Below are 15,637 nucleotides of genomic sequence, written 5' to 3'. Positions count from 1 at the left end.
TTTGAAATGCTCTGGGTATATCACAGAGGGAATCCCTCTTTCACACCTCTGGAGGAAATAGGTCAGTGACAGACACATGCCTTTCAGTTGTAACATAAAAACCTCTACCATGAATGCCATATGGTGGTGATTTTGCGGACATTTCCTGTTAAGACTTTTACAGACAGACTGTGGAAGTGCTGATAAGCATGTTTGTTGCAGTGGGGATTTACAACAATCTAAATTCAGTGAGGCACGTGCAAACATGGAGCTATATGCACACAATCTCACACTTGCAAACAAAGAGTTTTATTACCCCTGTCAAATGTATGAAATGTGTAACATGTTATGTTCTAGTCTTTTGGTATGCCTTCTGGGCAGTTTAGTTAAGATCATCAAAAACTGCAAAAAATGTTTATTAAAGAATGCAATGTTACATATTGCTTATCATATATATTATAGATCAGGTCATCATTACAAAAAGATTTATTTAGATTTGTTTCTGTCATAATTTACTGTGTGGCTTAACTTGTGTTTCTGTTTGCATTTTTTCTTTTTGTATGCCTCTTTTCCATCCCTTTATCCATTCCCACACCCTCATTAAATTTATTTTTTTACTTAAAAAAAACAAAAAGAAGCTCTTTAAACCAGAAAGGAAGAGTCAGAATTATACCTGTAGATTCTGGCATGGGGTTTGAAGATTGGGAAAACAAATACAAGGGGCAAAGCAAGCCACAGCTAAGTGACTTTATAGATGATGAAGACAGCGTTATCTTTCGCATGGGAAGACCCTACTCCGAGCTATCACATTCACCTATCCATCAGAATACAAAGCATAGTGGTGGTCTGCCTGCCACCTATCCTGAGGGTTATGATACTATTGATCGTCGGCGAAAGAAAAAGATTACAGACCCAGGAGGGTTTCTCAGTCCAGAAGCAGACAAAATGAGAAAAGAGACCTTTCCTGCTGACCTTGCACTCCTCCGTGAGAAAAGAGGGGAGCTTTTCATGCGACAGGTAGCAGAGATGCAGGAAGAGGAGGAGCGTATGACATCAGATCTGAGACCATATCAGAATGGGCTTCTCTACAAAACAAGGATGTGGGCTAAAAATGAGCTGGACAGCACTTTGGAGAATTATGTGGCATACAAAAAAGGGCAAGATGCTAGAAGGAAGGCACAGTTTGATTTTGAAATGGAGAGCCCTCTGCACCACCCTATAGGAGCAGAGGACAGTGTTAATGACATTGCCTTTATGGCTGATGAGTGTCGCTCAGAGAACAAAAGACATTATAAAGATAGGCATTGTTTCTCCTATGAGGACCACATAGAACATTCACAGAGCCTTTGGGAGAAGAAGTATGGGAAACCTAAATCAGGAGGATGGGTTTCAGAGGCAATGCTCTCTCCTGTAGAAGAGCCAAGTGATGAATATGTTGATCCTATGGATGAGCTTCAATGTCTTGTTGAAACAGTGTCTGAATACCTGGCTGAAAAAGAAGAGGAAATTAGCAAATATGGATCCCTGCCTAAATCAAGCAAGTCTAGGCTGTCCTCCTATGGTAGCAATAGAACTGATTCATTTGGGGAGGAGCAAAGTAATTCAAAGGATTTAAGAGAAGAATCCCAATCACATGCTGCTTCTGATCAGGGCATTTCAGGAGTAAAAAATGCCATGAGCTCATTGTTTACTTCTCTCACTGACAAAGTTGGTGGAGGCCCTAAACAGCCTGCCCTATCTCCACAAGTATCATCTGCACAATCCTCACAATCTGGACTAACAAAATTGTTGTCCTTCATTCCTAAGTCAAATAACACAGCTCCTGTAGCTATTGTCTCTCCAGTAGAAAGTTCTCCTGAAAAGTCATTCAATTCTTTGCCTTCTCACCCACCACATGATGTCAAAATACACAGTCATCATCAAGAAACACAAACTCCCAGCAGGTGTCAGACTCAAACAAGTGCAAAAGACCATGTACCCAAGCTTGTAACCAAACCTCAAAGTGCTCCAGAAAACCCAGTCTTGGGTAGATTAAATCCTTTGAAGCTTTTTTCAGCTGATAATGTGAATTTGGCTGAATGCAAACAGGCGTTGGAATCCACATGTTCTCAGAGTCATACACAATTGGAAGAGAGATGGCTTGATAACAGAGGTAGTGAATCAGAAAAATTAAGACTTTCACATGAAAAATATTCAGGACAAAATTATGATAGAAACTTACATGAGACACAAATTCAGTCAATTTTGAATAAAGGGAGTATTCCTGTTCCAGAGCCAGAAAGGTCAACTGGGCCAACACATTCTGTAAACACCAGTTTCTTTAGCCCTTTTAAGAAGTCATTAAGTTCACTGATCACACCTGCTGCCCCTGTTCCACCCCACGGAGCTCCACCTGTGGCAGTTTATCCAGTGTTTAGAACCACAGAGAGCCCCCAACTAGAGGAACCAGTTGAAGACCCAGCATTGACTAGTAAGCCTAAAGTACCTTTCTCTTCATCTGAAAACTTTTCCACTCAGCAACGTCCCAAAGCAGAAGGTGGTGTGCTTTCTGGTTTTTTAAAGTTTGCATCCAGTGAAGACATCAGTGCCTCCATAAAAACACAGAATCCTCAGCATGATCTGACTTCAACAACTTCGACCACCTTGACCAAGAATCCTCCTGTGCACCAGGAAAATAGTGAGAAAGGGTGGTTTTCCAGCATATTCAACCCTACCCCAGCACCCTCTGGTCTAGACCAGAATGTAATCTGTAATCAGCAACCTCAGAACAGTAAACTGTCATCTGTCTCACAAGCCCAACATACATCAAATCAGAAATCTGGAATGCAGCAGCAGACTGTCAATCAACCAAAACAAGGTGGACTGCTATCTGGAATTCTTACATTTGGCTCTAGTAGTGACTTATCTGGCCATTTATCACAGCATGCTAACAATCAGCCATTCAACAGAAATAATCCCACACAATTTTCCCAACACACTGCCCCAGAACAAACCTCTTCAACTCCACAGATGGGGGGCCTTCTCTCAGGTTTATTGAACATTTCATCTACCAAAAACCTGCAACAAAAGGGACAATCTCGTGATAGTGAAGCACAAAGGAACATTCCCGGCAATTACTTTGGTCAGCAGCAGACTTCACACAGAACTCAGCAAACACACACTGCAGAAAAGGGGCTGCTATCTGGCTTGCTCAAATTTGAATCCTCTGAGAATATTTCAAGGAGTCAAACAGTTCACCACCAAAGCAGTCAACAAGGTCTAAGCCAACTGAGTACTCAAGGTCCAAGCCAAGGTCATCCTATTAAAAACATTCCTCAGAATCACCAAGGTGTCCGATACGAGACAAATAAACCAGGATTTGTTCGACAGCAGACTGTTCCACTTCAGCAAGCACCATCCCAACAAGGTGGTTTTCTGTCTGGACTTTTCAGATTTGCTTCAGCAGACAACATAAACACACAAAGTCAACCATCAGCTCATCAGCATGGAATGACACTAAGCAAATCCAATAATGAGCCAATAAAGACAACGAATATCCAAGTTTCTAGTCAAGATCAGCCAAAAAATAGCACAACGCAAAAAACAACACATGCAAGTAGTCTGTTTTCTGGACTTTTTAAATCCCCTTCAGAAAACACAGCTCAACAGTTGCAGCCCAAAAACACCTATGAAACACAACAGCAAAACAAAATACCACATAACCAGACTGATCCAACACAGATAGAGACAGCGGGTCAATCGGGAGTGCTCTCAGGGTTTTTAAACAAGTTTACAAAATCAAATGAAAGTATTCACACAACCTGTCAAACATCAACAGAACAACCACCTCAAGAAAGGGCCAATAATTATACAGTTACAATGAAAAGCCCACTGCAAAAGCAGCCACACAATAATATGACACAACAACAATCAAAAGAAAAGGCAGAAAAAGAGAAAAGAACAAGTCAGATAAGTGGACAACAGACTACTTCAGCCAAGTTCATAGAGTCTTATTCTGACATATTAACAAATGCTAACGTAAACCTTGGAAGGGATGGTTTACAAAAAGACAATCCAGATTCTCTCAATCCAGGAAAGAGTAGACATGCTTTAATCAGTGCACCTGTGTCAGTCGATACTGAGAGTTTGGATTTGCGTACATCAGCTACTTTTGCAAGATCTCTTCAGAGCTGCACGACATACTCCTCAGTGAGCACTGGTAATTTGCCTCAGTTATATAATTCTGGTTCATTTAGGTCAACTAACCCAATGGCCTATAGTACAGGAAATATCCATTCCCTTTTACAAAGTCGTGCAACTTCACCAGTCATGACCATGCATCCATATATTGGTGGAAGCTCTCCATCTTTATACAGTGCTACAAGTCAAAACCTTTATCAGTTATCTGCATATGCAGTAAGTCCCTCTTATGATGAAAACCAGTGGATCCGTGAAAGTGCTCTGTGGCAGCAGTTTCAGGATGAGTCACTAGGTTACCATTTCCCAGTAGAGAATCAAGGATATAGGCTGAGTTCTGAAAGTACACCATTACCAGTACCTGAGAATCAGAACACTGTGCAATGGCAAGGTGTTGTTTATCACCAAGAAAAATATAAACCACATCAGTGTGAAGGATATAGAAATGATGATCTATATCCAAAGAGAAAATTATGGAATAGTTATGAAGACTTGGGAAATATAGAACATTTACCCAATGAGGAAGGTGTGTTGAACTTAACTACTAAACAGAGTAATGCCAAGTTTGGGAAATGGCATTCATTTAATGATGGTAGCACTTATAGCTTGAATGGTGTTTCATATCATGAAGGGTATTATGAAGAAACTGCTCCAAGCTTATCTTATTCAGCTAACTGGCAATATGGAATGGATAATCCAGACTCACAGCATGTTCACACCAATGGCATGATCCATCACAGTCAGCTTAATTTGAATAGACCAGTAGATCCTCCAAGTGCAAATATAGACCTCGAAGACTCCCTGTACCTTGAAGACACTGAATGGTATCAGCAGTGGCTGGCTCTTTTGGAGCAAGGAATGTGGTGGCCAGCAGAAGACGGTGACTGTGGCTACTTTGTTTACACAGATCATGAGTATATTTATGCTTTACTTACAGATGCAGTGGGAGAATATGTGTATGCATGTGCCCCTGAAGGTGAATCTTGGGGAAATGCACAGCAGTTAGAAAGTTTTCCAAGTGCTTGGCTGAAGAATGAGATGGTTTTAGTCTGTGGCTTTAAAATTCCACTTTACAATGAAGATGAGCTTCTTTGGCTTCCAGGTCAAGATCACAGGGATTCTCAACTTCTAAATGCCCCCCTAGATTTGTCTGCTGCCTACAGAAAAGGAAATGAGATTATGAATTTAAATCTTGAACAATTCTCTCAAATGTTTGAGAATTCTTTTCTGTCTCAAGGGCAGCCTGGTGTGGATTTCTCATCCTATACATTAAACAAAGTTAAGATGGATCAAAGACAGCCTAGTTATGTATATCAAGATTATTGTAATGACATCATTGACCTTTCATGTCATAATAGAGATCATATTGGCCCATATTGGAATAACCAGGAAGTAAAGACATTTCTTGCTCAAAAAGTTTCGGTCTCCCTGAATTCTACTCCTACAGCAAATTCTAATCAACACTTACTTTACAACTGTTACCAACCTAGCCAACGGCGGCGTTCAGCAACTGCTGTTACAATAAAACATGTGGATGATGTATCAGAGGAAGAATGGAGGAAAAGAGTGTCTCCAGGAGAACAGCAACCTAATCGTCAGGTTAAGAAGATTTCTTCCCTAATAACCTCTTTTGTCAGCAAAACATCACAGGTTGAATTGACCAATTCTAATAAGTCCACATGTGAGCAAGCCACTGACAAACAATCTAAAAGCATCCTTTCATCAGGATTTCAGAGTCTGAAGTCTAAGATCATCAGAGAAGAATCTACTGCCGTTGTAACTCAGACAGAAAGCTTTAAACAACAAATTGAAACGCCAGTTACCAAACAGGGTAGAATTTTGCCCACAGTACCAACAGCACCTCAAGTGACTCAACCTGCAACACACTCAACAAATTCACATGCAACTCAGAAACCTAAACTTTCACGGCAGACTACCATGGTACAACAAGTGACTCCACCAACAAACCTCAATGTGACAGTGCCTTTAGGATCAAAAGAATATCTTAGTAAACCTGCACCAACTGGACAACCTACATCTGATAAACCGATGGACATACCAGTGGGAAAACCATCTGAACAACCACAGGCAGGGTTCATGAACTTCCTAAAATCTGCAGTAGGAATGGAGGAAACCAAACCAGTTCTCAATAAATTTACTGACACATCTCCAAATCAACAGAGCAAAACTGGCAGCACAAGCTCCTTACCAGGAAGTGCCACTACAAATAAAGAGGCTACAGGAGTTTCAAATCTTTTGGGGTCAATCAGTAATCTATTTAGCACTGAGCCCTCTCAACCACAAAAACAGCAAATCAAACCTAGTGTTACAGAGGATTCACTAACATCAGCATCTCGATCTAAAAGTATTCAGAGACAGCAAACGTTAGACCAAAGTGGCTCATCTAGGCCCATGCAGAGCCTAATCCCAGATAAAAATATACTGGAAGTGTCTACTCAAAGTATCCCTACAGGCTCTGCAGCCAGCCACTCACAATCTGTGCCACCTGTTGCACAAACAACGCAGGAAACTGAAAGTAAACCATCTGGTGGACTGTTTGGATTTTCAGTTGGAGAAATATTCGGGGGATCAGCAGCATCTAACCAGTCTGGTCCTACTGGTCAACAGGAAGAATCACTTGGTAAAACTATATTTTCAATGTTTACAGGGCCAAATACTCAGCAGACTACAGATAAATCTGGGACATTGTCTCAAACACACCCATCAAGCACACCTTCACAGCCTTCTCAACAGGAAACACTTGGTAAAAGTTTATTATCAAAGTTGTCAGCATCAACTCATCATGCATCTCCTAACGAAACCAGGCCCAACACTGAGGCGCCACAGGGGGGAACTATCCCTCCAAAGGATCCTCCATCTACAGGGTTCCTTTCAATGTTCGGCAGTCACAGCACCCAACAATCTCAAAATCAAACTGGATCTTTTCTAGGGGGAATTCTTCCTGGGTCATCAAGTTCAGCTGAAAGCCCAATGAAGGGGCTGTTGTCAATGTTTAGTGATCCCAACCCGCCACAAACACAGTCATCAACAAGACCATTTCAAGAACGAGTAGTCCAGTCACAAACTCAACAACAAGGGGGACCACAGGCACAATCTAAACCACAAGAACAGCCTCTACCACAAGGACAAACAGCTACCTCTGTTCTTGGGGGTATATTCGGTGGATTGTCTGCCTCTACTGAAAATCCAAGAAAAACATTGTTTTCCGTGTTTAGTGGTCCTAGTTCCCCTCAACCACCAAGAACTAGAGGAGATACAAACATGCCCTACACACCAGGGACTGCAGTCCCAAAAGAACCAACCAAGAGTATGTGTTCTGTTTTTAACGATGTTTTGCCAACACCACAACAGACTCCCAGTTCATCTGCTGCCACCTCTGCCAAAGAGTCCCCAGCTATTCATTCACAACAAAGTTCTTCCCAGATGGCATCTATTTCAAGTGACCATGTCCTCAAAGATGCCCCTTCTAGTGAATTCTCAGGGAACAAATCTGATAGTAACTCCTGTCAAGTGCATGCTGTCCCATCTAGTGATATTACTGTAGTTACCACAAATACTTGTGGTGACTCATTTGAAGCCAGTGATGTTATGTCTAAGCACTCAAATTTAGAATGTGGTATTGTGCATAAGGAAATGAGCACAGAGAGTGCACCCCAGGATCCTTCTTTTTCTAAAGAACCTTCAGCCTCTGTGATTAGTGGATCAGACCCACATCCTCCATCTTCAACTGGATCTATCTCAGATGAGCCAGGAAAAGGTTTTCTTTCTTTATTTTCTACACCCAGCACTGAGCCAAGTTCTACCAAAACAGGTCTGTCAACTACAGGATCTACACCTGGATCATCGGGCCTGAAAGACCAATCAGCCAAGGGGTTATTTTCAGTGTTTGCAAGTTCTGCCCCTCAGCCCTCTTCACAGACTGGAAGTTCTCTGTTAGGGGCAATGTTTGGAGGTTCTTCACCTCAAACACCATCATCTCAAGTAGGAGGATCATTGCTAGGTGGGTTATTTGGAGGGTCTGTACCGCAGACTGCTCCACAAGCTAGTCTCAACAAGGCTGGTGGTTCTGTTCCCCAAACTACAGGATCACAGCCAGGGTCATCATTACTTGGAGGCTTATTTGGAGGATCTGCTTCCCAGGCTGCTGGATCCCAGTCTGCTGGGTCTATTTTGGGTGGTATATTCGGTGGTTCAACAGTTTCATCTCTTGTGCAGACTAGTGGGTCCACAAGTGGAAGTTTTGGTGGGGCTGATCAGACTTCCACAACTCAAAATAAAAACTCTATATTCGGAGGGATTTTGGGCAGTTCACCATCTCCAACAGCTGGTGTACAGACAGGTACATCTCTTCTAGGTAGTATTTTAACTGGCACTTCTGGTCCAAATGACACAAGTTTGTTTTCAGTGTTTGGAGGATCTACTTCAGATGCAACAACTACTCCAACATCTAATAATGACAAAATATCAACTACCACTCTTAACAGCACTACATCAACTGTAACTGATCAACAAAAAGCCATTGACAGTAAAACTGTTTCAACTGGTGGTGATACAAGTGAAATTAATACTTTGATCAAAAGCAATGATCAAGTGGAAATCCCAAATACACTTGAGAATAAAGTTCAGCCTCTTGCTGCAAGCTTGTCTAAAGGTGAGGATAGTCTCATAGAAGAAGTAAGTTGCCAAGATACTGATAAGCAAACTGCTTTGTCTGAAAAAAATCAGTCTAAAGAGTTTGAAATGTGTGCATCAACAGAACAAATTGTAAATTCAGAGATTGCAAGTAGTAGTCAGTTGAGTCAAGATACAAAAACATCTAATGCAGAAGAGGAAATGCCATTCCCTCAGTCAGTAAGTTCTTTGGTCCAAGAACAGCAGAAACCTCCAGTGCCAGACAAGTCAGATACAGTTACTAGCTTCACGTCCACCCTTTTCAAACCAACACCTACTCCCACTGAAGGTCAGCAACAGCAAAAGCCTTTTGGATTGGGAGGAACAGCACCCCAACCTTCCTCCATTCAGACTGGTGCGTCAATACTAGGGGGTATTTTTGGAGGGCCCAGTGCCCAGGCAGCGTCTCCCCAGACAGGTGGATCATTACTTGGAGGCTTATTTAAAGGGTCCGCTCCTCAGTCTGCTACTCAAGCCACTGCCCCCACCACCGGAGGTTCAATATTAGGTGGGATGTTTGGGGGAGGATCCAGTGCCAAATCTGCAGTTCCCCAGAGTGGTGGCTCATTACTGGGTGGAATGTTTGGAGCTTCTGGAGTTACACCTCAGGCTGGTGGTTCTTTGTTTGGAGGAATGTTTGGAGGAGCTACTGGTCAGACTGCAGGATCACAAACTGGAGCATCAACTTTACTTGGTGGCATAGGAGGATCTTTGTTTGGGGCTATGGGACAACCACCTAAGCCATCTGAATCTGTGCCAGCTATACCAAAACCAACAGCCAGTGCAATGGGACAACCACCTAAGCCATCTGAATCTGTGCCAGCGGTACCCAAACCAATCACCAGTGCAAATATAATGATGGGCTCAACATTGCAAGATAAAGATCAAGTGAAGCCTGGCAGCTTAATAAATGACAGTGCTGGGGAAACTGAAACAGCTTGTTTAAAAACTTCTACTGTTTCAAGTGCAGCAAAAGACATTTCTGTCATTCATCAGGTAGTTAACAATGAAAAAGAAAAGCCAGAAGGGGAGGGAGAAGTGATACATGAGAAGCCCATGGTTATCAAAGAGGACCCTGAGAGTAAAGAAAGTGACAAGTCAGTCCCACCTGATGTCACAGAGGCAGGTGTTAATGTTACTTCACCTCCTAATCAGTTGCCCAACAGTGCAGAGCCTTCTCAAGCTAAGTCTTTGTTTGGGTTTATATCAGCACAGAGCAATGCAGTAAAATCTCTTGGATCCCTGATGTCATCAGCACCATCACTTGCTTCATCATTGTCTCAGACAGAAGGAGGTAGTAGCCTAATTTCAGGGCTGAAAAACCTTTCTGGAGGCGTATTTCAAGAGGAAAAACCTAATACTGAAAAACAAGAGCCATCCACCATTTCATTACTGGGGGAAAATGCAAGTTTACCTCAGCAGACACAGCCATCCAAATCACAAGCTGTCCCAGTTATAACTTCTCAACTCCAAACTAACAACAGTTCAGCAAGCAATGAGACTGTACAAAAGGTCGAAACAACTGAAGCCGAAAAAACTGTTCCGGTAGGTTCCACAGATGATATAGCAACTCCCCAGATTTGCATCTCCACTCCTGATGTAGATCCTTCAGCATCCCTGACCCCAAAGGAGAAGGAAAGGCTTGTAGAAATTCACCCCTCTGCAGGTCCTAACTCTGGAGTGCAGCTGGACAACCAGTCCAATCTTCTGTTGAATACAAAAAGGCTAGTAAAAGTACAATAAATGGCATCCTCCCTCCCTGCCCCCATTTGTGAAGTGGGAATTTTGGGGGGAAAAAAAGTTTTTCCTATTCAGCTTTGCAGTCAATTTTCACTAATTTAGTTATTTTGTGTCTTTGTCTGTGTTGTTCAGTGTGGCCTTTTTGTGTTTAGTATCTGCAGTATCATTTGTCATTTTAAATCCGAATTCCACAACAATGTTGTATTGAGTTTTAACTTTCTGGCTGAATCTACATTGTACTCAAACATTCTTATTATTATTACTATTATCATTATATTGTTATTATTGTTATACCATTATTCATTTTGCAGTCCCTTTTGTTCTCTCTCTCTCCCTCTCCCTCTCTCTCCCTCTCTCTCTCTCTCTGTCTCTCTCTGTCTCTCTCTGTCTCTCTCTGTCTCTCTCTCTCTCTCTCTCTACATATACACATATATATGTGTGTGTGTGTGTATATGTGTTTCAGCAATTGAGTAAAGCACCTTGAGCCGACTGTTGTTGTGAAGTGGGCTATATACATTTTATGAATTAAGTTGTTTGCAACATTGTCATGGAATTCTGCTTTAATTTATACACTTTCATTTGTTAAATATTTTTTTACGTGTACATCTAGTAATCATCATATTTTACGAATCCATTCAGTCTTTTGTAGTGCAAACTTAAAACTATAAAATATTCAGAAATGATATTTCACCATTCTGAATGTTTTCCTCACTCCTTTCTCACCATTGTAGTCCAGTGGAAAGTAGTCGCTTTGGGTCATCAGGAAATCTTAGCCAGACCAGCTCCCAGCTTAGTGAGACTGGCCACGAGAGCACTGGAGGGTCAGAACTGGAGGAGTCCTTCCACTCCTATCATAGTACTGGTTTTCACCCTTCTACCAATGGGCAGCTACGCACAAATGGCACAAATCTCTCCATCAATGGACACTCTGTGGTCAGTGAGCGGGAGATGGATAGGCTGTCCCCTGACAAAAGACAGGACATAAAAAGTGATACTACAGCAGAGACAGGATCCCCCAAACTCCACAGGTACATTTTTGCTTGTAATTCAAATGTGTTTGATATAATGAAAATGCCTGAGAACTGAGAGATTTCCTCTTTCTCTTCTTTTCATCTAATGCTTCAATCCATGTAACCTAGACCTAGTTTCCATGATGATGATGGACCACCATTACCCTTTTCCCAATCCAGACTTCATTGGATGAAGGCCATCACTAAAGTCAGAGTTCAACTGCGGGAGGTATGCAGTATTTTAACTTCAGTTCCTCCAACAATGTTCAATCTGTTATTAACCCTTAATTCCAACTTTCTTCTTTTCCCAGTCCTTGTACACACAATATTTGCAAGCACGTTCATACATACAATCCTTTGAAACTGGTTGAGTTTAGTCTCTCTGAATGTTCATGCAGATGCACTAAAATGTACTAGAATGATATTACTTCTAGTGAATTGGTGTCCTAATTGCAGGCACACGACTAACAATGTGCTCCTCTGTTAAAACTACCCAGCAAAAGTTTTTATGATCCTCTAATTTTTAAGTAGTCTTCATTTTGTAACTTATATGAGACATCTTTGTCTCCTCTCCATCTTATTAAGTCTTAAATGTGGAATTTACTCTCTTCATGTGGTACTCATAATAAGAAATATAGTGTTGATTTTAGGCAGATTACTCACTGCATGAAAAATCTATATGGCATTAATAGATGTTTTGCTCACAAAAGTCCTTACTATGTTCTTCTTCCAAGGATATCTGCTATGTTTGACAAATTCAGGGATAAAATCTGAAATTCTCCTGAAAGCGATAACTCAAGAAGGACATCACCAAAGATTTTCAAATAATTACCAAGTGCAGCCACTAAAAATCTTTGAACTCAGTGACCTTACACTCAAGGTCAAGTTCAGATGTCAACTTTTTTTGAAAATCAACTAAAATCTTACATTTTTACATCTGTTAGAAGGCTGTGGTGTAGCGATGGCTACCAGTATTTCTTTTTATGTTGTGTTTCTTTTATGTTTTTTATGTTTATGTTTCTTTTACTAAACGGTTGTTGTGTATTTTATCAGAATGTGCGAAAACAGAATATATGCAGTGACACATATCTCCATATACTGTATAGCTTGTAATCAGTATCTTCAGCCCATGTGTTTGTGTTTGTTTGTTTGTTTCTTACAAATCAAATGACCTTTGTTAAAAAGGCAATCGTGGCATTATGGAATCAACTGTAATGTGACCAAATATAGGTGCAATCTGCATTACCATTTCTGGAGAATTTTAAGTTTAGATGTTAAATTTAATAATTTAAGACCAGTCAGAAAGACTGGACTTTACTGTGTTCATAATGACAATATTGGGATTTGTTAGTCATAACTATAGTTCATCCTCCCTGACTAAAGCTTTAACAGCATGGCAATGAAGGAGCAGGGCATATAGCCCTTGCATGCCATCATTATAATGATGACTTCCATGAAGTGGTTGAGATGAACATGAACTATAAATGAGTGATTGAAGACATGAGTATAAATCAAGGGTGAAAGCTGTCTAAGTGCTATTCATTAAATGATGCAAGGAAATACTTATCACACAAGGCTGCTGGTAAAGATTATAATTAATTAGAATTGGAAAGTTTTCGCGTGGTGTCACAGTGACTAGCATAATGAAAATGCTAGATTTGATACCCTAAAACATACGTGCTTGTTTATTTTCAAAGAAAGGTTTGGAATGAGATTGTAGTAATCTAATCACACTTGACGACAGCAAGGAATCATGGGAGGCAAATCCATAACCCATACTTGATGAGAATATGCTTTAAAGTTTATACACATTATCCTTCGACTCCACAAATTCTCATTTAGTCACTCAGGGATAGTAGTACTGCCAATGTGTTTAGCTTGAATGTTTTTGAAGTTTTAAAAACAATACATTTTGACAAATGACTCTTTACAGTGACTGTAATCAGCTAAAAGCTGCTAGTCTTACACCCTCAGATTAGGGTTGCACTGGAATACACTCCCAGAGAACAGTGAGAGAGAGAGAGAGAGCTAGTGCAGTGAAAGCATGCAAGAGGGTGGGAGGGATAGCTACTTAACAGAGGGTGAACTGCTGTGTGATCATCTACTTGTGCTGTGCTGGCTATTTCGGTTGTAGAAATCAGGAACTCAGCACTTGTATATTTTTTTTAACTTGAAGGAAGATTTGCTGGTTTGATTGGCACTGAACAATGTTCACCAGTACACCTGGGTAAATATTTTTATAAAATACAGGGAATTGCTATTACGAGCTGCTGTGCAACCCTCCATGTGGAATTAATCAATTTTATAAGATGGTATCTACAGGTTGTTCGTTTTTTCTGATAAGGTAAGGATTACATTTTATTTAGTATATTTATGTTAAATATATATTTAACATATACTTTGATTAAAAATATAGATTGTACAAGTTACTGTATGGAAGATGTAGTATTGTAGTGCATAGATACGCAACCATGTTTAGCCAATTAAATGTCAAGAAGGCATCTCTTCTTTCAGTATTCTAAAATCTCACTCATTGATGAGAAGCCAGCTAAAAAAGTCAAAAGCAAGATGCCTTTTTTACTTATTCTTTTTCTTTCTTTTTAATGAAAGCTGTGGATTATTTAATAAGGAAAGGGGGGGAAAAAAGGGAGACCGCTGAAGATTGACTCACTTGGAATGTGGCCCGAACCCCTACCTGCCCCTCAGTTATTATGATCAATCAGTCAATCAATCAATTAATTAGTTACACATTGATGCAACTTTGTTTGTTTACACATATTCATCAAGTATGTCTATAACTAGCATTAGTTGGTATGTTTGTAAATTAAATATGGCTATTAATAATTATTTTATGGAATAAAATAATATTTATAACTGTAATTTTATCGTGAAGCACATTGCTGCCTGTAAATTTAGGATAGGGGGATTCCATTCAGCTGATAAGATCATCAGCTTATTTTCATTCTCAGATTGGTGACTGAAACAGTCAGTTTTGATTGGCTGATTATACATTTCTACCCACTAAACGCTTATCAGGGTAACACACACCTTCTGTGCTAAAGTGCTTATTGGAGACCTCAAGTGCAGGGGTGTGTTAATGTATTTAGCAATTATATTATGCACTCCCTGGATTAGTTTACTTAATAGAATTGGACATTTGCTTTCCTAAAACTTTGCCAAGGTATAGTTATGTTATAAAGCAAATTGACTACAAAGGTATTGTAAAATACAGAGAAAGTCCCCAGAAATAAGCTTACTTTAGTCTGAGGCCATCTTATATGAAAATATTGTGTAGCAACTCTATAAAATGTTTAATTTTCTTGTAATTTATATTTTAGAAGCTAAGGCCTCCTATGGTTTTTTTTTTACCAGATATTTAGTCACAGAGATGGAAGAGATAAGTGTGAATTTTATTACTATTTTTAAAATAATATTATTATTATATTATTAATATTATTTTTTTAAAGTAGCATTTACAAATCTCAAAAGAATTATATAGTACACTATTTGTAGAGCTAAGAAATCCTGCCGTGTCCAATTAAAACTCCTTAATTTGAGTTACAAGCAGTATTAAAGCAGGGATGATGAACAGAACTTGACCTTGAAACCACTGCAACATCTTCTACATTTTTGAGAATTTGGTAATTATCTCAGTTGAGAAGACAAAATCACAGAGCTATGGTAAATGCCCTCTGTGAATGAAATAATGCCAGAACCAGATTTATGTTACAGTTGGGGTATTCAGTTGTCATTCCAGTGTGTACCAGTGGATCAGAGCTATTAAGCCATGCAGCTGGTAAGGGTGTGTAAGAATGGCATGGCCTCAGAGGAGAGAATTGACCTGTCATCTAATTACTGTGCTGTCTTTCCAAAGCATCCTAATTACAGAGATCTAAGCAGCTGCATGGCGTTCATTCTGGAAGTTGCCACTCTGACTGATTCAAAGTTAAAACAATGTCTATCCAGCATTTGTATTGTGGAGAGTAGTGTAGTCTCTCATAGAGGTATTCCATGTGTGCTCAAATGCATTCAGCCATCCC

General features: G+C 40.1%; 1 protein-coding gene across 1 annotated transcript; it reads left to right on the top strand.

The window, feature by feature from the left end:
• Positions 1-56: 56 nt before the first annotated feature.
• LOC120747511 lies at positions 57-11,291 on the top strand. Its single transcript, XM_040053439.1, has one exon. The coding sequence runs from the start codon at positions 667-669 to the stop codon at positions 10,588-10,590; it is 9,924 nt and encodes a 3,307-aa protein (XP_039909373.1). The 5' UTR covers positions 57-666; the 3' UTR covers positions 10,591-11,291.
• The last annotated feature ends 4,346 nt before the right edge of the window (positions 11,292-15,637 follow it).

The sequence above is a fragment of the Simochromis diagramma genome, unplaced genomic scaffold (assembly GCF_900408965.1).
Source record: "Simochromis diagramma unplaced genomic scaffold, fSimDia1.1 OVJJ01000596.1, whole genome shotgun sequence".
Classification (NCBI taxonomy): Eukaryota; Metazoa; Chordata; class Actinopteri; order Cichliformes; family Cichlidae; genus Simochromis; species Simochromis diagramma.
Note: the sequence above shows the minus strand (reverse complement) of the source record. Positions and strands in the feature narration are given on the sequence as shown.

Bases quoted from the DNA above. Each gene is read 5' to 3' on its own strand.
- LOC120747511 (XM_040053439.1), top strand. From the start codon at position 667: ATGGGGTTTGAAGATTGGGAAAACAAATACAAGGGGCAAAGCAAGCCA.